Source organism: Gopherus evgoodei, chromosome 2 (genome assembly GCF_007399415.2).
Source record: "Gopherus evgoodei ecotype Sinaloan lineage chromosome 2, rGopEvg1_v1.p, whole genome shotgun sequence".
Classification (NCBI taxonomy): Eukaryota; Metazoa; Chordata; order Testudines; family Testudinidae; genus Gopherus; species Gopherus evgoodei.
In genome coordinates this window covers 126,504,896-126,525,967 of record NC_044323.1, presented here as the reverse complement: position 1 = coordinate 126,525,967, position 21,072 = coordinate 126,504,896, and the positions used below count along the sequence as shown (strand labels likewise).

The 21,072-nt window shown below is 46.1% G+C and overlaps 1 protein-coding gene across 4 annotated transcripts in view; it reads right to left on the bottom strand.

Moving 5' to 3' along the window:
* Positions 1 to 21,072, bottom strand: part of SLC12A7 (solute carrier family 12 member 7) — a 283,500-nt gene that overhangs the window by 98,637 nt on the left and 163,791 nt on the right. For all 4 annotated transcript variants that reach the window (XM_030551652.1, XM_030551653.1, XM_030551655.1 and 1 more), the window contains exons 6-7: positions 17,805 to 17,935; positions 1,414 to 1,655 (exon numbers count right to left, since the gene is read on the bottom strand). In XM_030551652.1, the coding sequence (XP_030407512.1) occupies positions 1,414 to 1,655; positions 17,805 to 17,935 (373 nt within the window). The remainder of the gene's footprint in view (positions 1 to 1,413; positions 1,656 to 17,804; positions 17,936 to 21,072) is intronic.

The following is a 21,072-nucleotide window of genomic DNA, read 5'->3' as shown; positions in this document are numbered from 1 at the left end:
CTGGGTTTGTTTGGGGTTTTTTTGGGAGGGGGGGGACTAACTCAGGAACCCCTTAAAATTTAGATCATTAATGCTACTTGACACCCCAAGAGGCAAATTTCAAAACAATCCAATTAACCATTTGAATTTTAGAGCACTTGCACGAATCAAGCTTTAAAAAAAAAATGGTGGGATTAGAAACCCTCTAGTTATTTGTCTGCATTGGCACATGCACCATTTAAAAAAATGTACTTTTTCTTAAATACTGTTATGAATTTGGCTCCACCAAAAGATTTAGTGAGTGTCATGCACTACTCTGGGTAAAACTTGACAAACTGAGACCATTTTGACCCATAGCTCATCAGTGGTTTGATCTCTAACTCTGGATAAAAATACATACATACATACATACTCCAAATTTGGTTCACTTACCCCACCCTGAGGCTTTCTGTGGGCTTGTCTGCACTTGAAACTCTGTGCTGCTCTAGTTCTTCAGAGTAAACACTATCTATGCTAATAGGAGAGATTCTCCCATCAGCATAAGTAATCCACCTCCGCAAGAGGCGGTAGCCTAGATGAACAGAATTCTTCTGTTGACCTGGAACTGTCCACACCAGGGGTTAGGTTGGCTTAAATATGGCATTCAGAAGTATGGATTTTTCACATCCTTGAGGAAGATAGTTGGTCAACCTAAATTTTTAGTGTAGAGCAGGCCTGAGACTCACCAAAGATTCACAGATTCCAAGGCCAGAAGGGATTGTTATGATTATCTAGTCTGACCTCCTGTATAACACAGGGCATAGAACTTTCCCAAAGTAATTCCTACATCATATCTTTTGGAAATCCAATCTCCAGTGAGATATAAATTTTAAGAGGAGGAGGAAGGCAAGTTTAGTTGAAGAGGAAAAACTTTGAGAAAGACATACATAGTTACATAACTACATTTTAAAACCACCACAAACCCTCAAAGCAAATAACAAAAGACTAGAAACATTTTTATTAGAAAAAGTATATTGTGATGAATTCACATTAATGGAGTATAACACAATTTATTTCTTTTTATGGATCTATTTCAATTAAATGGAATAAAAAGATTTGCAATATGTAAAAAAAAAAAAAAAAGGTATGCTTGCTCACTGAGATTGAAGTCCATAAAAATATTCAAAATTTTAAATATTGCAATGAGAACGCATACCAAAATCAGTTACCACTTCTATAGCTAGAGAAACACATTCGTGTCCACAAATTGGTAAATTATGAAACCAAATAGGTACTTAGATGCACAATTACCAAGTTTTTCTACCAAAATGTTTTAAAAAATTTTAGGTTGAATCTGTTGCACTCATATTCTAGAATTTTGTACAAAATATTTAAGGCATTACAGTAATAATCTATCCTTACACACTTTAGCACTTAAAATAGTATTTTACTTACGGAAAGTCTGGTGGGTCAAAAGCAGTTTTAATAACGCCAGCATAAATGGCAAAGATGGAAAGAATCACACAAGATAGGAAGACCAGTGCAAGTTTGTTAACATATTTAACTCCTACAAAGACTACTATGGCCATCAGAGCGACAATACACGTCCCGTAAACTCTCATGTTGTTTAACATGGCTTCTGTTTCTCCATCAGCATCTTCTGCTTTAAATATAGCAGCACTGGGAGAAATATATGTCTACAAAAGAAAACAAATAAAATATTAAAACTTTCCTCATAAGGTGCTCAACCTTTTACAATAACTATATTTTCTTAAGTTTACAGATCTTACATTTATATTAGAGAATTCATCTATTATACATACTAGCTTTAGTGTTTCAGGTGCTGATCCCTGTATCAGAAGCATAGATATACAAACAATGAAAAAAGAACATTGAATTTGAAGAAACAAATAAACTCCTCAATCTGTTGGAGGACAACACAATTAAGAAAAAAAGTTATTTCCAAAGGTTTTTCATTATGGAGTCATAGCCATGGCTTCAATGTTGAAATTGTAACCAAGGTTTCATAATACACCTTTTTTACAGCCTCCTATAGCTTCACAACAAAGATTAATTAAGACTGAAAACTGGCTGATTTATTCTAGATCAAAGAGATATTTTCTGCAAAAAGTTAAACAAACTGTTTTTCAGTCACAGGCCATTAAAATTAACCTGATTTGAAAATGTGACCAATTTTTAATATTGCAGTGTTTAATATTTCTTATATTATGTAGCACAGACTATATCTGAAGAAAATGGCTTGTAATTAAACAATGTCAGTAGAAATTCTTAATCCAACTGTAAAGGTTATAGCATGTAAGAGTACAAGTATTATGCTATGCAATAGCTGTTTCATGAGAAAACAAAAGCTTGTTCTTTTGATAATAGAATCAGAAGTATCATTTAATTCAAATGGTACCACGAAGAAAAAAAATGTTTAACAAAAATACAATTTTAGCTCCAGATGCTGCAAACACTTATGCATGTGCTTAACTGTGTGTACATGAAGTAGTTCCAGTTAAATCATGGGACTATTCATGTGAGCAAAGTTACATACCTGCTTAAACTTGCACAATCAGGGCCTTAATTTTCCTTTTTTTTAAATTCAAATAAGATATCGTACTAGCAGTGATATTTTTAAAATAGTAATTATAATTTTGTTCATTATACATTTTAATCTGAAGTTGCAATAGCACAATTTTTCAAATTAGTCACACAAAACCACAACCTAAATTAATGATTTAAAAAAAAAATCAAATGATTTAAATCAGGTGCTTAAATCACTCCATCCAGAAACTTAAAGTGTAACTTGGTAGAAATATCATGTTGTACTTAAAGTAAAACCAAGGTCCCATTATAAATCTGATTTTCATAGTCTTTATTGTATTTTTGGAGAAAACCTATTTCCAAAAATGTTCTTTGATACAGAAATGAACAATGTATGGAGCTTGCATTGTTTTCTGAAGTTTATTCAGGACAAAGAGAGGTAGGAACTCCGCTGCACCTGTATCTAAGGTATTACCAAAAAAAATCATATATTACAATATCTAATAAAGAGTATCTGATCACATAGTTAAAGACCATTGTGATGGGGCAAGGCCAGATGGCTACAGTAAAATACTGAGGAACAAGTATGTTAGCCCCAGGCTAACCAAATCCCTAGTACCATGGTAACCAAATGGCAGTTGTTCCAGGTTAATCAAGGCCCCTGGGGCCAATTAAAATCTTTCCAGAAGGCAGTGGAAATAGTTACATTGATTAGAACACCTGCATCCAATCAAGGCAGGCTAATCAGGGCACCTGGGTTTAAAAAGGAGCTCACTCCAGTCAGGCGGGGAGGAGCCAGAGGAGAAGAAGCGCATGTGAGGTGCTAGGAGCAAGAGGTGCTACTGGAGGATTGAGGAATTATCAGACAATCAAGCATTATCAGACACCAGGAGGAAGGTCCTGTGGTGAGGATAAAGAAGGTGTTTGGAAGAGGCCATGGGGAAGTAGCCCAGGGAGTGTAGCTGTCATACAGCTGTTACAGGAGGCACTATAGACAGCTGCAATCCACAGGCTCCTGGGCTGGAACCCGGAGTAGAGGGCGGACCCGGGTTCCCCCCCAAACCTCGTAACTCCTGATCAGACACAGGAGGAGTTGACTCAGACTGTGGGTTCCACCAGAGGGGAAGATCACTGAGGTAAGCAAATCCACCAATAAGCGCAGGACCCACCAAGGTAAAGGAGGAACTTTGTCACACCATATAATAATGCATGCTCTTACAAATGAAAAGCTAACTTGGGATTTTCTTGATTCACTGTGCAAAATTAATGGTCTCTAAGTACTTTTGTGATGGATTATATATCTTTCTATATCTACATACCAGGGCTGTCAAATTATTAAAAAGCAATTTGATTAATCGCAAGATTAAAAAAATAGTTGTGATTAATCACAGTTTTAATCATGTGGTTAAACAATAAACAATACCATTTATTTACACAATTTTAGATGTTTTCTACATTTTCAAATATATTGATTTCAACTACAACACAGAACACAAAGTGCACAGTGCTCACTTCACATTATTTTTATTACAAATATTTGCACTGTAAAAAAACCAAAAATAAATAGTATTTTTCAGTACTATCTGTGTGTATTGGGGGAAGAGTGCATGTGTGTGTGTTCGGGGGAAGAGAGAGAGTGTGTGTGTGTGTGTTGGGGGGAAGAGAGAGAGAGAGAGAGAGAGAGAGAGAGAGAGGCTCCCCCTGTTCCCCGACCCCAGCTCAGCGGTGACCAGGTACATAGGCAGGGGAAGGGGAAACCTTGACATCAGCCCCCCTGCATCTCCCCGTGCCCTTGCTGTGCACAGCAGACAGGAGGGGAGCAGCTTGGCCTGGGGCAGCTCCATGGATGTGGAGGGGCGACTGGTGGGAGAAGCAGTGGAGCATGGCAGAGGGAGGAGGGGCACCCCTGCCCTAAACAGGCACCCTAGGTAGTGGCTCCCCTCACTCATGCCTAAGCCTGGCCCTGTCCAACAGGTGGCAGGGTGCTGGGCTCCTCTCTAACCCCAGGACGGTGTTTATTCAGCTATCCCAAATTGCCGCAGTTCTTGCCTTCCTCCCTGTCCAGTCTACAGAGGTGTGTGATTAACATTTGTCAAGAAAATAGCATGTTCATTTGTTTTGAGTTAATCACATGTGTTAACTCCAATTAATTGTCGGGCCTACTACATACGCAAAGTTTGTGTGTGCATGTGTGTAACAATCATATAGATTTTTTAAATATTTTATGTTTATTTGGGAATTTGAAATTATTTGTTAAAATTTCATTTGAAAAAAAAAAGAGAGAAGATAGTATTTTAATCAATTGTATCAAGTACACCAGTATAATTTCAAAGAGAACAAAAGTTAGGAACCCCTAGGGACTCACCACAACTGCCTGTTTCTTTTTAGGATTTAGAGCAGGGGTTGGCAACCTTTCAGATGTGCTGTGCCACGTTTTCATTTATTCACTCTAATTTAAGGTTTCACGTGCCAGTAATACATTTTAATGTTTTTAGAAGGTCTCTTTCTATGTCTATAATCTATGACTAAACTATTGTTGTATGTAAAGTAAATAAAGTTTTTTAAATGTTTAAGAAGCTTCATTTCAAATTAAATTAAAATGCAGAGCCCCCTCAGACCTGGGCAGTGTGAGTGCCATTGGAAATCAGCTCGCATGCTGCTCTCGGCATGTGTGCCATAGGTTATCTACCCCTGATTTAGAGTATATGATTCATTGACATAAAAATAGTCATAGCTTAAAGTGAAACGTTAATAAACAGAAAATATTGTTAATAGTGTAATGATATTAGAAAATGTTGCCAAAATTTGAAATTTCTGCATTAATGATGTGTGATGATATTGCTTGCTAGCCTGACATTCATGTATTTACAAGGCAGTAAATTTGTCGAATTCCAGTGTTCCTATCTACTCTGTCAACATTGAGTTAGCATTGTCAATTCTAAAAAACTGCATTAACTGAGGACTACTTTCCTTGATAGATAGCTTCCTGTGTCTTTTACACAACAGCAGATTTGTCAAGTTCCAATGACCACATTTCATCTAAAGTCAACATTTCTCCAACAATCACTGCTGTCACCATATTTTCTATATTATTACCATTTTTAACTATTAATTTTTCTCCTACAATATACACAATTTCTTTTAAAAACTAGAGAACTTTTCAGAAAAAGAACATAGTTTAACATTAGTTAAGGTTACTCTGTGCTACTTTTATAACACTTTCTTCAAACACTGAAAAGCTAAGAAATAAACAGTTACAGTTAACAGCCACACTCTGTTTCATAACCTACACCAAAACAGAGCATAGCAACTCTTATCTATTACTGTCCTCTTTCCACAACACATTGTTAACATCCATGGCTTCATAAACTATCACATAGTCTTAACTGACATACATACTGTGATAGACCCAGGCCAGTTGGGAATAGCAGAGTAGTCCTGTTGGTATCCAGGAAGTGGGCGGGCAAAGCCTGCCCACAGCTAAAGGACCTCCCCTCAGCCTAAGGAGAGGATCCACAGGTCTGTGATACCAAATAAAAACAGGATCGGGAGTGAGGTCATAGGGCTAAATGAAGGGAATCTGATGGGGACACCAAGCAGAGAACCCCAGACAGCGCCTACTGCGCCTCAAAGGCGTAAAGGGAGCCAGTGGACACCGCCCAGAGGAACTCTGCCTGGATGCGTGAACGGACGGAGGAACGGAAATAGGCCCCACAGTCACAGGAAATCCCATCGGCCAACCTCCTCTCTCTGGTTTTGTAGATGGCTAGTTTGGCCAGGGCTAAGAGGAAGTTGATAAGGAGATCCCGCGACTTTGTGGGGCCATGGATGGGGAGCGCATAGATGAACAGGTGAGGGGAAAAGTGCAACCAAAACCTAAGAAGAGATTTAAGAGGAGCCGGAAAAGGGGCTGCAACCTGGCACACTCTAGATAAATGTGCACCAGGGTTTCCTTCATGTCACAAAAGGGGCAGGTGTTTGGGAGAGGGATAAACAGCGCCAAGTACATGCCGTGCTCACGGCTCCAAGAAGGAGCCGCCAACTCATATCCCCGGTGGGCCTTAGAATCAGGGTGGAGTACAAGCTAGCCCATTGGGGCGTCTCACCCTCGAGAGGTGGCAGAAGGTCCCACCACTTTTTGTCGGGGCGGCAAGCGAGGGTGAGGAAATGAAGAGTGTGGAACATGAGCGTGTACAGATGTTTCCTTGGCGCAGTTTGGAACAGAACCGGCTGCAGATCGTGCAGCCGGCTCGCAGTGAAAGGGTCGGGGGGCCAATTGGGTCTACGGGGCAGGGGCCCAATGAAAAGGTCCACGGGGCGTGAGGTGGAGGGTGGGCGGGGCGTGCCCTCTCGCAGGACCTGGTTGACGTAGGCCTGAGCAGTGGGTGGTAAAGCGGCCTTCACCTCTTGAAGTACGCACTGGGGAGTGCGAGGTCTGAAGAGCCCCATGCACCGAGCGAGCGTCAGGGGATCCAAACAGCCTCCCTGGTTGTAGTCCAGGAGGTCTCCGACTCTGGTGACTTCTGCCAAGACCAGCCTCTGGTGCACTCTGGGGGACTCCGCCACCTGCACACGAAGCTGGGGGTTGTGTAGCAAGGATTCCACGAGGAGATCAGCCCCCACGGTGGCTGCCATGGACCTGGTCATTAAAAACAGCTTCCAAGTCTGGAGGAGGTCTTGGTAGAAGACCGGCAGCCCAGAGAGGTCTCGTGGAAGACCTCTCGGATGGAGATAAAGGAGCTGCCGGTTGTATCAGAGCCCTCGGAAGCGGCGGAGGAAGGCGTGCACCAGTACACTCCACACCAGACTACCTGCACCATACAGGAGTCTCTGCAGGGCCTGGAGGCGGAAGACATGGACCCAAGTGTGTAGGCACTTTAGGCCCTGCTCCCCTCCTCCAGGGGCAGGTGGAGGACCCCTGAGGAGACTCAGTGCAGTCCTGGCCAAAACAACTCCAGAATCACCGTCCAGAGTTTGGCCAGGAAACCCAAGGCCAAGACCAGGGTTTTGAGCCGGTACTAGAGCATGGACAGGACTAGTTGATTGAGCACCAGTGTCCTCCCTCGGAGGAAGAGGCACCGAAGTAGTCCCGCCCATTTCTGGAGCCGCTCCGTCACCCTGACCTGCAAGCTGTGCCAGTTCTCTAGTGGAGACAGATGCGTGGCAGAAAGGTAAACGCCGAGATAGAGCAGCGGACCTGTGCTCCACCGGATGGCCTGAAGCGCGGGTAGGAGGGAGCTCGCCTGCCACCCGTCCCCGACCACCAGGCCAGAGCTTTTGACCCAGTTGACCCAGGCGGAGGAGGTTGCCGAGTAGATGGTCTGGCAAGCCTCTACCCGCGCCAAGTCACCCGGGTCCTGGACCACAAGGAGCACATCGTCGGCATATGCCGACAGGACCAGTCGCAGCTCCGGCTCTCAAAGCACCAATCCCGTCAGCCTCCGACGGAGGAGACAGAGGAAAGGCTCGATCACCAGAGCATACAGCTGACGCGAGAGGGGACACCCCTGTCGCGATCCTCGCTCGAAGCTGACCGGCTCGGTCAGGGTCCAGTTGAGCCTGACCAGACACTCTTCAGAAGCATACAGCACCTGGAGAAATCCCATAAACCGGGGTCTAAAGCCGAATGCTCGCAGAGTGCTCAGGAGATACCTGTGGTCCACCGTGTCGAACGCCTTTTCCAGATACAGGGACAAGAGGGCGAATGACAGACCATCCCTACACGCTAGTTCCAGGAGGAATAAGGCAAGCACGGCTCGCCAGCACGAAAGAGGGAAGACCCCATCCTGTCAAGACTCGGCCCAGATGATTAGACCTTATTCCCTCCACCTCCCGTGATGCCATTGTTGCCCCAGGGGATGACTCCTTCCCAAAGGATACCCCCCAGGGAGCGGCCTTTGTATTTCCCCATCCCGACCCACCAGGGGCTGCTGTTTTCCCTCTGCCGCCCCCTGTTGAACCGGGGAGCGGGGCAGGCCATGTGGCGTCAGCCCATCGGATGCCACGTCGGGGGTCTGCGCCCTGCCTGCCCACCTCCTTTGGGAAGGAGTCATCCCCTGGGGCAACAATGGCATCACGGGAGGTGGAGGGAATAAGGACAGGGCTGGCATTTGAGACAGGACAAGGGTCAGGAACAGAATCGGGGAGGGGGGCAGAAGCAGGATCCCAAGCCCCAGTAGTTGGGCCGCTGGAAGGCGGCCCCTCTTCGTCTGGCTCAGGGATCTGGGGAACGGGAAGGGGACCTTCAGCAATGCCAGGCTCAGCCACTGGATGGTCGTCAGTGGGGTCCCCGCCCGGGAAGGAGGTCGGTTGCCCCACACTTAAGAGGGACACCCCAGGGGAATCAGGTCCTGGCAGCATGGCACCGGCCGTCGCCTCAATAGGCTCGGCGGCCGTCAGCGGGGTGCCACCTGCGGCCAGGCAGATGGAAGACTCCAGGGGACCCTCAGAGGCGGGAGCAGAAGCAACGGTTGGGGAAGGAAACCCGAGGAAAGGGGAACCAGGGTGAGGTCACTCAGATCGAGGACCACTGGCAGAGGGTCATCCTCCCTCTGGGTGACCAGGGTCAGACCCAGGGCCTCGATTTCCTCATAGATGGAGAGGAGATCCTCTTCCACCACCCCAGAGTTCTCTCTGCCAGCACCCGAAGTGATGCTCACCTCGGTGGTCGCAGGGGCTTCGGATAGTAGGGGGGCGAGAGGAGCTCCATCGGGGGCTTCCATAGGAAGGGACTCCGGAGGAGGGGCGATGTTACCTTCCAGTACTGCCACATTGTCCCCAGCCAGCACCAACGAATGGGAGTTGTCAGGAGGCAAAGCGGAAGGCTCAGAATTGGTGCTCCCCTTCCTGCTTTTCCGGGGAGTCTCCGAATCTGAAGGATGGAAAGGGGCCCGAGCCTTCCGCTTGCCCCGTTTCCCCTGCACTAAGGACCAGCCCTCCATGGCATCATCCGGGGACTGACTAACAGGGGTCAGGTCGGGGGGCAAGGGTGATGGCTCAGGGACTCGGGGAGGCAACAGTGGGGCAGCATGGAAGAGGGAGGAGTCTCTCTGGGGTGGGCCCTCTCCCACAGCTGGCAGTATCTCCCCCACACCCTCCTCCAGAGGCCCCACCAGATCACAGACAGCGGAGGCGGGGCTCTCCCGCTCATCTGGGCGCGCTGGGAGGAGTACTCCTTGGGTTTGAGCGGGAGCAGTGGTGGACCGGGAAGGAGGAGGGGCAGTTCTGCGTACCGGGCAGCCAGAGGCATCGGTGGTGACTGGGCCGGTACCTTGCCAGGGCTCGGGTGTCCCGGACGCTCCTGTGTGCCAGGCCAAGGGGCAGTCCCTCCGGATGTGCCCCATCACCTGGCAGAGGTAGCACCGGGCCTCCCCCGTGGAATAATACACCCGGTAGTGGGCTCCCTGGTGGGGGACCAAGAAGGACCCCTCGAGCGTCTCTCCATCATGCACCGGCGGTGGCAGTTGAAGCTCCACTTGCCGGCAGAACAAGAGGACGTGACGGAGGGCGGGGACCTTGCAGCCCAACGGGAGAAGGCTGATGACAGAGATAGGCCGCCCCAGGGCAGAAAGGACAGGCAGCAGGGCGGCATTGGGTAGAAAGGGAGGGACGGAGGTCAGGATCAAGTGGACCCCCAGGTCTTCCAACAGCTCCAGGGGGACGAACACGCCCCCCACCGCCAGGCCCATCTCTACCATCTCCTGGGTGGCGGCCTCCAATGCCAGGAAGAAGACTACCCTCCCGTACATTTTGGAGACTGCCACGATGGCCATGGGCCCCGTCACCCTCGCCAACGCCCACACGTAGGTCTCCACATGGGGCGAGGCAAGCACCAGGAGGCAAAGGAGTCCATGCTTCCTGGTCAAGGTAGGAAAGGAGCCCCGGCTGCTATAGATGGCAGCGGAAGCAGCGGTCGGAGGAGCAGCAGCAGGTGGGGGGGCCGCCGCCACCTGGGCGTATGTCCTGGGGGCTGAGGGAGGGGCACCCGCGGAGCTGGTGGAGGGAGCAGCAGGGAGGGATGCCGTGGCCAGTAGCGGGGCCGCGGCAGCGGAGGTAGCCCCTGCCATGGAGGGCCCAGATTTTTTAGTGGGGCCCTTACCCTTCTTTCTCTCCTGACCTTTCCCACTGGCTGGAGGGGACTTCCCCTGAATCGGAAGGGGCGAGGGATGTGGCAGCAGCAGAGGTCTCCCCGGTACTTGCCGCTGCTGGCGCCCCAGCAGGGGCAGTAGCAGGTGGACTGGCAGTGGCGGTCAATGCAGAGGCTTGGGGAATGGAAGCAGGAGCAGGTGGAGGAGGGGCAGTGGGAGCATTGTGAGGAGTCTCCCCCGCCATGTCCCCTGCCATAATGAGAGTGGGGAGGGGGACAATCAGCGAGGGGAGTGGAGGGAGAGAAGGCAACCACCCCTCCCCGCTAGGCTGCAGGCAGGGTAGGAGGGTGCCAGAAGGGGAGGGCTAAATGGGTGTGGGAAGCTATCAAGGACTTGGGGGGGAGGGTGTCAGTCACTGACTCAGAGGGGAATTCTGGTTCCTCTAGCTGCACTAGGGGATCAGGGATGATAACAGCATAAGGGAGTGCAGTGAACAAAGGTAAACTCAAACAGGGGAGGGGCACAAGTGTGTGGGAGGGGACATGGGTGCACGAAGGGAGGGGCTAATCAGGGCTGGGGGGACCACAGGGTGGTGGTGGGGGAAGTCGAGCTGGGAATGGGGCAGAGGGACCAAAGGGCTAGCTTCAGGGCTGGGGTAGGACAATCAGGGCTGCAGATGGAAAATGGCGGGGCAGACAAATGTGGCAAAGGAGAGATGGTCAGCCCAAAGGAGGGAGGATGTGCACCCACAAGAACTTGAACAAAAAGTCAATTGTAGCTGGCTGCTGCTGCAGGCCCAAACGATAGAAATGGGCGTGGCGAGCCAGGTGAGCAGCTCAATCCCAGAGGCAGGACGTCGAGGTACATAGAAAACAGCCAGCAGGTGTGGAGGAAAGGGCAACAATGGTGGTGGGGGCGAAGGGGAACATGGATGGACCGGGGTAGGTTGCATGCCACACCCCTGGCATCCTCACAAACACAGTCCAAACCCCCACCACAAGAGCACAGTCTGAGAAATACTCAGTCCTTAAGTGCCCCCTCCACAGTGGTCTTCAGAGTCTCTACGTGGTCCTTCAGCAGCAGGTGGTCTCCTCCTCCTCCTCCTTGGGGCTCCAACAACTGCCCAGTAGCAAACACAGCACCTCCAGGTGGTGGTCTGGTGGCCAGGCAAGAGGGACGCTGCTCAGAAGATGGTGGTGGTGGCGTCCTCAGTAACAAGGGCTGGACTGGGTTACCTCACTCCCTTCCTCTGGTGAGCAGGCCAGCAGCCCCCTCCTCAAGGGGCTGTACATGGAGTAACAGCAGCAACCAAGGCAGGGGATCTACTAGCCAGCCAGCAAGCAGATAGCAGAGAAAGGGGGTGGGTGATGGTGTCTAGCCCAGCCAGGGGAGCAGCTGGAGCAGTAGCAGTAGCAGCAGCAGCAGCAGCGAGGACCCAGTGCCCAGCAGGAACAGCAGCAGCAGCAGCAGCAGCAGCAGCCCTCTCCCTCCTTCATCTACAGCAGAGCAGTAGAAAGGAGAGATACTGGCCACAGCAGTTTTCTGTTCCCTGAGTGACCAGAGCAGGGTCTGCCCCTGGCAGTTGGAGGTGGAGCTACTAGGAAGGTTTGAAAGCTAGAAGCCTCTGGTAATTGGCTGAACCTTAACCAGTGGGCGGGGCATTCACTCAGGCCAGGGCTTTATAAAGCTGCGCACAAGCGACCAGGGAGCTTAGCGAACAGGAGCTGCTAACAGGGAGTTTTGCAAGGGAGTTTGGAAGGGGAGGGGTCCCTTGTCAGTCTCATCTGTGACCCATTGGTCCCCTGAACCCATAACCTGAGCCACATCGAAAACCTTTCTGTTTACAGCAGAGAGGAGCGGATAGGGAGCTGTAGACAGGAATTTGAGAGCGTTTGACAGAGGGAGGCTTACAATGGTGAGGAAGACCCGCAACACCTGTGCCAGCACTGCTTCTGTCTCCTCCACCTGCGCCTGTAGCCAGACAGATCACCAAAGCATGGATGCTTTTACCCAGATTCTGGTGTGGGCTTGCAAAGACTGTAATTTGCAATTTCCACTTACTGATATCCAGGCTGGGGGTGGCATCCAATGTGAAAGGTGCCTGCTGGTGGAATCTCTCAGGCAGCAGGTGGGAGAGCTACAGGAGGAGGTGGCCAGGCTGAGAAACATCTATGTCCATGAGCAATTCCTGGACAGTATCCATGTGGAGACAGCTGATGGTGCTGTCCCAGTTGACAGGACTACTGACACTCCAGTGAAGGAGGAGATGCCTCAGGGTGTATCTGACACACCAGTGGAGGAGGAGGCTCAGGGTGGACACAGCCAGCTGGTTACTTCTAGCAGCAGGCAGTGCTCCACCGCTGCTGCGAACCCTCCTGTTGTGGTAAAAGATAACCATTATGCTCTTCTTGATACAGGAGAGAAGAAATCACCCCCAACAGTTAAGGGGGTGAAGCCTCGTACCCCTAAGGCTGGGAGGTCTGCTGCCACCACTGATAATAAGAAACGTAGGGTAGTGGTGGTTGGAGACTCTCTGCTGAGGGGGACGGAGACACCCATCTGTCGCCCTGACCGTTCATCCCGGGAAGTATGCTGCCTGCCAGGGGCCCGTATCCGAGATGTTACAGAGGCTTTGTCGAGAATTATCCGGCCTTCTGACTACTATCCCATGCTACTCATCCATGTGGGCACAAATGATACTGCGAGGTGTGACGCTGAGCAGATCAAGAGTGACTACAGGGCTCTGGGAGTACGGGTTAAGGAGACAGGGGAGATTCCAGAAGACGGGAAGGGGGCAAATATAGTGCCCATCTATAAAAAGGGAAATAAAAACAACCCAGGAAACTACAGACCAGTTAGTTTAACTTCTGTGCCAGGGAAGATAATGGAGCAGGTAATCAAAGAAATCATCTGCAAACACTTGGAAGGTGGTAAGGTGATAGGGAATAGCCAGCATGGATTTGTAAAGAACAAATCATGTTAAACTAATCTGATAGCGTTCTTTGATAGGATAATGAGCCTTGTGGATAAGGGAGAAGCGGTGGATGTGATATACCTAGACTTTAGTAAGGCATTTGATACAGTTTCGCATGATATTCTTATAGATAAGCTAGGAAAGTACAATTTAGATGGGGCTACTATAAGGTGGGTGCATAACTGGCTGGATAACCGTACTCAGAGAGTAGTTGTTAATGGCTCCCAATCCTGCTGGAAAGGTATAACAAGTGGGGTTCCGCAGGGGTCTGTTTTGGGACTGGTTCTGTTCAATATCTTCATCAACGATTTAGATGTTGGCATAGAAAGTACACTTATTAAGTTTGCGGACGATACCAAACTGGGAGGGATTGCAACTGCTCTGGAGGACAGGGTCAAAATTCAAAATGATCTGGACAAATTGGAGAAATGGTCTGAGGTAAACAGGATGAAGTTCAATAAAGATAAATGCAAAGTGCTCCACTTAGGAAGGAACAATCAGTTTCACACATACAGAATGGGAAGAGACTGTCTAGGAAGGAGTATGGCAGAAAGAGATCTAGGGGTCATAGTGGACCACAAGCTTAATATGAGTGAACAGTGTGATACTGTTGCAAAAAAAGCAAACATGATTCTGGGATGCATTAACAGGTGTGTTGTAAACAAGACACAAGAAGTCATTCTTCCGCTTTACTCTGCGCTGGTTAGGCCTCAACTGGAGTATTGTGTCCAGTTCTGGGCACCGCATTTCAAGAAAGATGTGGAGAAATTGGAGAGGGTCCAGAGAAGAGCAACAAGAATGATTAAAGGTCTTGAGAACATGACCTATGAAGGAAGACTGAAGGAATTGGGTTTGTTTAGTTTGGAAAAGAGAAGACTGAGAGGGGACCTGATAGCAGTTTTCAGGTATCTAAAAGGGTGTCATCAGGAGGAGGGAGAAAACTTGTTCACCTTAGCCTCCAATGATAGAACAAGAAGCAATGGGCTTAAACTGCAGCAAGGGAGATTTAGGTTGGACATTAGGAAAAAGTTCCTAACTGTCAGGGTAGTTAAACACTGGAATAGATTGCCTAGGGAAGTTGTGGAATCTCCATCGCTGGAGATATTTAAGAGTAGGTTAGATAAATGTCTATCAGGGATGGTCTAGACAGTATTTGGTCCTGCCATGAGGGCAGGGGACTGGACTCGATGACCTCTCGAGGTCCCTTCCAGTCCTAGAGTCTATGAGTCTATAATGAGAACACCTGACTCCAATTAACCTGCTAAGAGTCAGGTGAGGCTGTTAAGCACCTGACTCTAATTAAGGCCTCTCTGATGTTATAAAAGGGCTCACTCCAGTCAGGCCAGAGGGAGCCAGAGAAGAGGAAGTGCATGAGAGGAACTGGGAGCAAGAGGTGTGCAAGAAGCTGAGAGTGGGTAGGTATACTGCTGGAAGACTAAAAAGTACAAGCGTTATCAGACATCAGGAGAAAGGTCCAGTGGTGAGGATAAAGAAGGTGTTGGAAGGAGGCCAGGGGAAGTAGCCCAGGGAGTTGTAGCTGTCACACAACTTTACTAGGAGGCACTATAGACAGCTGCAGTCCACAGGGCCCTGGGCTGGAACCTGGAGTAGAGGGCAGGCCTGGGTTCCCCCCAAACCTCCCAACTTCTGATCAAACACAGGAGGAATTGACTTGGACTGTGGCTTCTACCAGAGGGGGAGGTCTCTGGGCTATTTCCCGACCCACGGGGTGAATCTGTGAGGCAAGCAAATCTGCCAATAAGCACAGAACCCACCAAGGTAGAGGAGGAACTTTATCACAACACAAACAAGGAATACACAAATGGTAAAAGTACAACTCTTTGAAACATATGCTTTTCTTTTGGGATTTTTTACAAAAAAGGGAACAATTTAACATGTGAGCTTTCTTAGAATTTGAAGACAATGTTATTAATGTAGAGCAGAGCAACCTGAACTAACAACATTTTTTTCTATTCTTTTATGTAAGCACTTTTATATAATCAGATACAGCGGCTACAAATATTCGATGAGGCAATCTTGAAAGTGAACATTTCCAAGGAAGACTGGAGACTTATAGATATCTGCAATGAGGATTATAAAAACTTCACAGATAAGTTGAGGCAATGCATGAAATTAGCTGAGAAAGAAAGACCAAAAAGAGCAAAAGGAAGAATCTTGGAGGAAATGCGGAACTTACTAGAGAAGCAGAAGAATATCAAGCAAAATGATGGTGACAAATTGAGTACTCCCTCCTCTGCAAGCTGATCAGAAGAAGACTAAAGGAGGACTTTGAGAAGTACCAAAATGAAAGTCTCTTAAGAGACAGCTGAAGATCGCAGAAGCCTCAAAAAATGCAAAAGGGAATTGATACTGTGCAGGTCAACAATAACGGCACTGAAGAACAGAGATGGAAAACCAGTAATTGACAGAACAGCGACAGAAGCGGTCTGCAAAAATTTCTGCACTGAACTGTTCACATCTCAGATAAATGACCCAGTACTAACACTTCAACAGACCATTGAGCATGTACTCCCAGTCCTTGTCAGTGAAGTTTGACAGACAGTTCACCAAATGAAAAAAGGACACGCCTCAGGTAAAGATGGACTGACAATCAAAATGATAAGAGCTGGAGATCAAAACCTCTGGGAAACCCTTGCTCAGAGCTTTAGCCGTTACTTGGAAATGTAGAAGATACCATCTAGATGGCAGGAGTCCAATACCATTCTGCTTTATAAGAAGGGCGATCATGAAGATCTAAAGAATTATCATCCAATATGCTTGCTCTCACATGTCTACAAGCTGTTCACCAAAATAATAACAAACCAACTCTCACAGAGTCTGGACAAGCAGCAGCCAAGAAAGCAGGCAGGCTTTCGAAGGAACTTCAGCACAATGGACCACAGTTTCACTATCAACCAGCTATTGGAATGCTCAAGAGAATACAAATTCCTCTTATGTATTGCCTTAATCAACTACGAAAAAGCATATAACAGCATAGAGATCAATGCAATGTTGAAAACTCTTGCAGAGCAGGGTATCGACACAAACTATCAAACTATTAAAGGAAACAAATTCTGACTGCACAACAGATATAACTTTATTTGATACTCCCTCTTGCATTTCAGTTAAGAAAGGTGTGAAACAAGGAGACACGGTTTCACCCAAACTCTTCACAGCCTGTCTCAAATTGATATTGATGTGGATGAATTGGAAAGGTGGAATCAACATCAACAGAGAGCAGTTAAACCATCTCAGATTCGCGGATGATATTGTGTTGATCACCAAAAATACTATCAAACAAAATGTTGCGAGAATTCAACACAAAAAACAGCCAAGCTGGACTGAAAATTAACCGATCCAAAACTAAATTTATGCTGTCTGATACCTAGCCAAAAGCCCAAATAACAATTAAGGGAGAACAAATAGAAGTTAAGCAATATATGTATTTGGGCCAAGAAATTAACATGCGCCATGATCAGGAAGGTGAACTCTTGTGAAGAAAGAAAGCAAGCTAGTGTGCATTCAGTTCTATCAAGGACGTCCTCCAAGGAAAAATCAGCAAGGCAACATGTGCCAGCCTCTTCAACTCAACCATACTGCCAGCAATGTTGTACGGCAGCAAAACACGGGTGCTGACAAAGACAGAGGAGCAGCAACTGTCTGTCATGGAGAGGGGGATGGAAAGAAGAATTCTGGGAATTTCAATCCATGACCGAGTCCCCAATTAAGTGATCAGACAGCAGAGTGGCGTGCAGGATGTCGTTGTGAGCAGGCAAGTAAAACGTGATGGGCCGGGCATATAGTGAGGCTCACTGACAATAATGGACTGCAGCTGTCACCGAGTGGTACACATTAGAACTGAAATGACCACTCAGTTGACTTCCAAAGAGATGGGAAGATTTTGTCATGAAAAGACATGGCCATGCATGGAGAAGGAAGGCCAGGATATGAGAAGAATGGAAGATCTGTTGTGATTTGTGCAATTTATATGAGGGCTGAAGGACCAATCAATCAAGGTGACAAGATGACATACTCCTATTGTTCAGATTATAAATTATTCCAAAAACACATTCCATGCAAGATTCTTTGAAAGAAAGTCAGCATCTCAAATGGTAAATATCAACAAAACATTTTAAAAAATAATATTGACTTGGAATGCATTTTAGGTTAGTATATCTGCTCTATTAGCTCCAAAACCTGATGGAATATAGTCAAATCTTAAAAGATAAAATACTTACCAACAAAATTTCAATGGTACCAAGAATATACATAGCTCCTGCAAAAGTTGTACCCAAGTAAAAACAGAGTCCCACTGCTCCGCCAAACTCTGGCCCTAAAGATCTTGAAATCATATAGTAAGAGCCACCAGCTGTGAAATAAAAAAAGTAAAATTAAAAAAAAAAGTCAGACTGAGAGATGCACATCATATCCTAGACAATACATTTGAGTTGCCAAGTCAACTTAGGTCCCAAATTTAGAGAAATATATATATATTTATAAAAATATATTTATTCAAACCAAAATTTGGGACCTAAATTGACCTGGCAACTCAAATTTCTGCTCTGCATAAGAAACAGATTTATTTTAAAAAGAAATTTAAATGGAAATAACCAATGCTTGCAACCAAAACATTGTATCATTCCATTCAAATATCAGAGCTAGAAAATAAAAACAATTAGAAAGGGAATAAGAACAAATCAAATTGCTAACTATATTTTAATTGTCTAACAAAGTTAATATAAAATACACTAATATCATAAATGGTAAAAGTAAATTAGACTAATCACATTGTTTCAGTTTTAATCCCGCTAGCATGGGTAACAATAGCAATGCAGACTTCAGTGTGTGTAGTTCAAGCCTGGCACAGACCCAGGGTATGTAATTAGCTTGCTAGCCCACTCTTTGCTGTCTCCACTGTCATTGCTACCCATGCTAGCTAGATTCAAGCTAGCTCAAGTAGGTTAGCCATGCACAATTTTTGGTGTGTAGACATGCCCAAAGTTATAAGTAACACTGGTAAGTATATCTATATTTTAAAAAAATATATTATATTTTAACCTGACAATACTCGGTTAAAATTACTATCCTAAGAATAATATTAGAGATTTATTTTCTTATGCTTTATAGTGTGTATAACATGGTACTAACTCAACATATTGAAATCAATGTTAAGGTATTGGGTCGAATTCTGTTTGTTCTTCTCCCAGCACCTTCCCCACCAACATCATCACATCTATGCAGGAGCCAGACATATCAGGGATCTACTTCTGAGTCCTTAGATTGAGGTGGGGGTGCCTCATACTGTATGGCACTCTCCCAGTCTAACGATACATAGCCAGATGGCCTCAGGGTTCAGACAGGTGTGATCCCCTGCATACCTGATGGTAACCAGAAGGAAGCACTTGAGGAAGAGCATGTAGATCCTTTACAAAACAGCCTTAAAGAGTGCTGATAAATGGAGGAAAGGGACATCAATGACAAAGGGTTACAGAGAACAGAGGAGCATGGAAGGGGACAAGAAAAATAAGTCTTTTATCCATGCTAAAATGTTAAAGATTCACAATTTTTAGACATAAATGTTTTAAGTTCCTGCAGTTCCCAAGTCTGATACTATCTTCCTCTGCTTTTCCTGCATTAATTCCATATCCAATCCTTCTTCTGCAGTACACCTTCCCCTCCTATAGACTTGCTAAAATTTGCAAGAGGACAGCGTGCATTTTGATGAGCCTCAGAAGATCTGTTTTAGAAGAAGTTCCCTCCTGTGGGCAATGTAGTATATACCAATCTTATTCAAACTTTTGGTGCTCATTCAAAAAACTGGCAAATTTACAAACAAAAACTTTGTTAAAAATAGCTAAGATCAGAAGAGTGTTAAGGTTTCTTACTGCATGTGATGAAAGAAATAATGAAGGTTTAAAAGGTTCACCTTTAAGAATGAGTTTGAAAGACAGTCTTTATGCAGATTTATAAATGTGATATATTTCAAAAAATCAGAATTTGAAAGGCATTGGTTCTTCAATATATAGCTATGTGAGTCAGATCAACATAGAATCACAGAATATCAGGGTTGGAAGGGACCTCAGGAGGTCATCTAGTCCAACCTCCTGCTCAAAACAGGACCAATTCCCAACTAAATCATCCCAGCTAGGGCTTTGTCAAGCCTGACCTTAAAAACCTCTAAGGAAGGAGATTCCACCACCTCCCTAGGTAACCCATTGCACTGCTTCACCACTCTCCTAGTGAAAACGTTTTTCCTAATATCCAACCTAACCTCCCCCACTGCAACTTGAGAACATTACTCCTTGTTCTCTCATCAGATACCACTGAGAACAGTATAGATCCATCCTCTTTGGAACCCCCTTTCAGGTAGCTGAAAGCAGCTATCAAATTCCCTCTCATTCTTCTCTTCTGTAGACTAAACAAACCCAGTTCCCTCAGCCTCTCCTCATAGGTCATGTGCTCCAGTCCCCTAGTCATTTTTGTTGCCCTCTGCTGGACTCTTTCCAATTTGTCCACATCCTTCTTGTGGGGCCCAAAACTGGACACAGTACTCCAGATGAGGCCTCCCCAATGTCGAATAGAAGGGAATGATTACATCCCTCAATCTGCTGGCAATGCCCCTACTTATACAGCCCAAAATGCTGTTAGCCTTCTTGGTAACAAGGGCACACTGTTGACTCATATCCAGCTTCTCGTCCACTGTAATCCCTAGGTTCTTTTCTGCAGAACTGCTTCGTAGCCATTCGGTCCCTAATCTGTAACAGTGAATTGGATTCTTCTGTCCTAAGTGCAGGACTCTGCACTTGTCCTTATTGAACTTCATCAGGTTTCTTTTGGCCCATCCTCTAATTTGTCTAGGAAAGATAACTAAAACCTGTGAATTTTGAAAGGTACAATGTTTTCTGTTTAATATTAAAACTATCTGACCAGGTTTTTATAAGATTGTGCATCCCTCTAGTATGTGTGTGCTTTCCATGATAATGTTGAAGTTTTAAGGATAGATTGTTGAGAATCTATAACATTAACTAAAGTAATAGTCATTCAAACATTATAAGGCCAAAAGTGACCAATCTGATCACTTAGTCTGACCTGTGTAACATAAGCCATTGCTCTTCCCTGAATTAAGTAGATATTGTTGTACCTCCTTTCTCTATCATTGTGGACATCAACACCATCCTGCCTGTTACTCAGGCCTGTAACCTGGGTGCCACCTTCAACTCTGACCTCCTCTGTAGGTCCTCACATCCAAGCTATGTCTAACTCTTGTTAACCCTTCACACATAACATCTCTGAGAAACAGCCTTGCTTTTCAATACATACAGCTAATACTCATGTCTAGGGCCCCACCATCTCACATCTCAGTTACTGCCAACATGCTTCTCCCCATAAATATCTGAAAAACTCATTAGTCTCTTTCAAAACCCTCCTTTGTTGTGATGTCTACAAAACTTGACAACTGTCAGGCTGTTGATATGCAGAGATCACTGCCTATCATGCTGATGCATA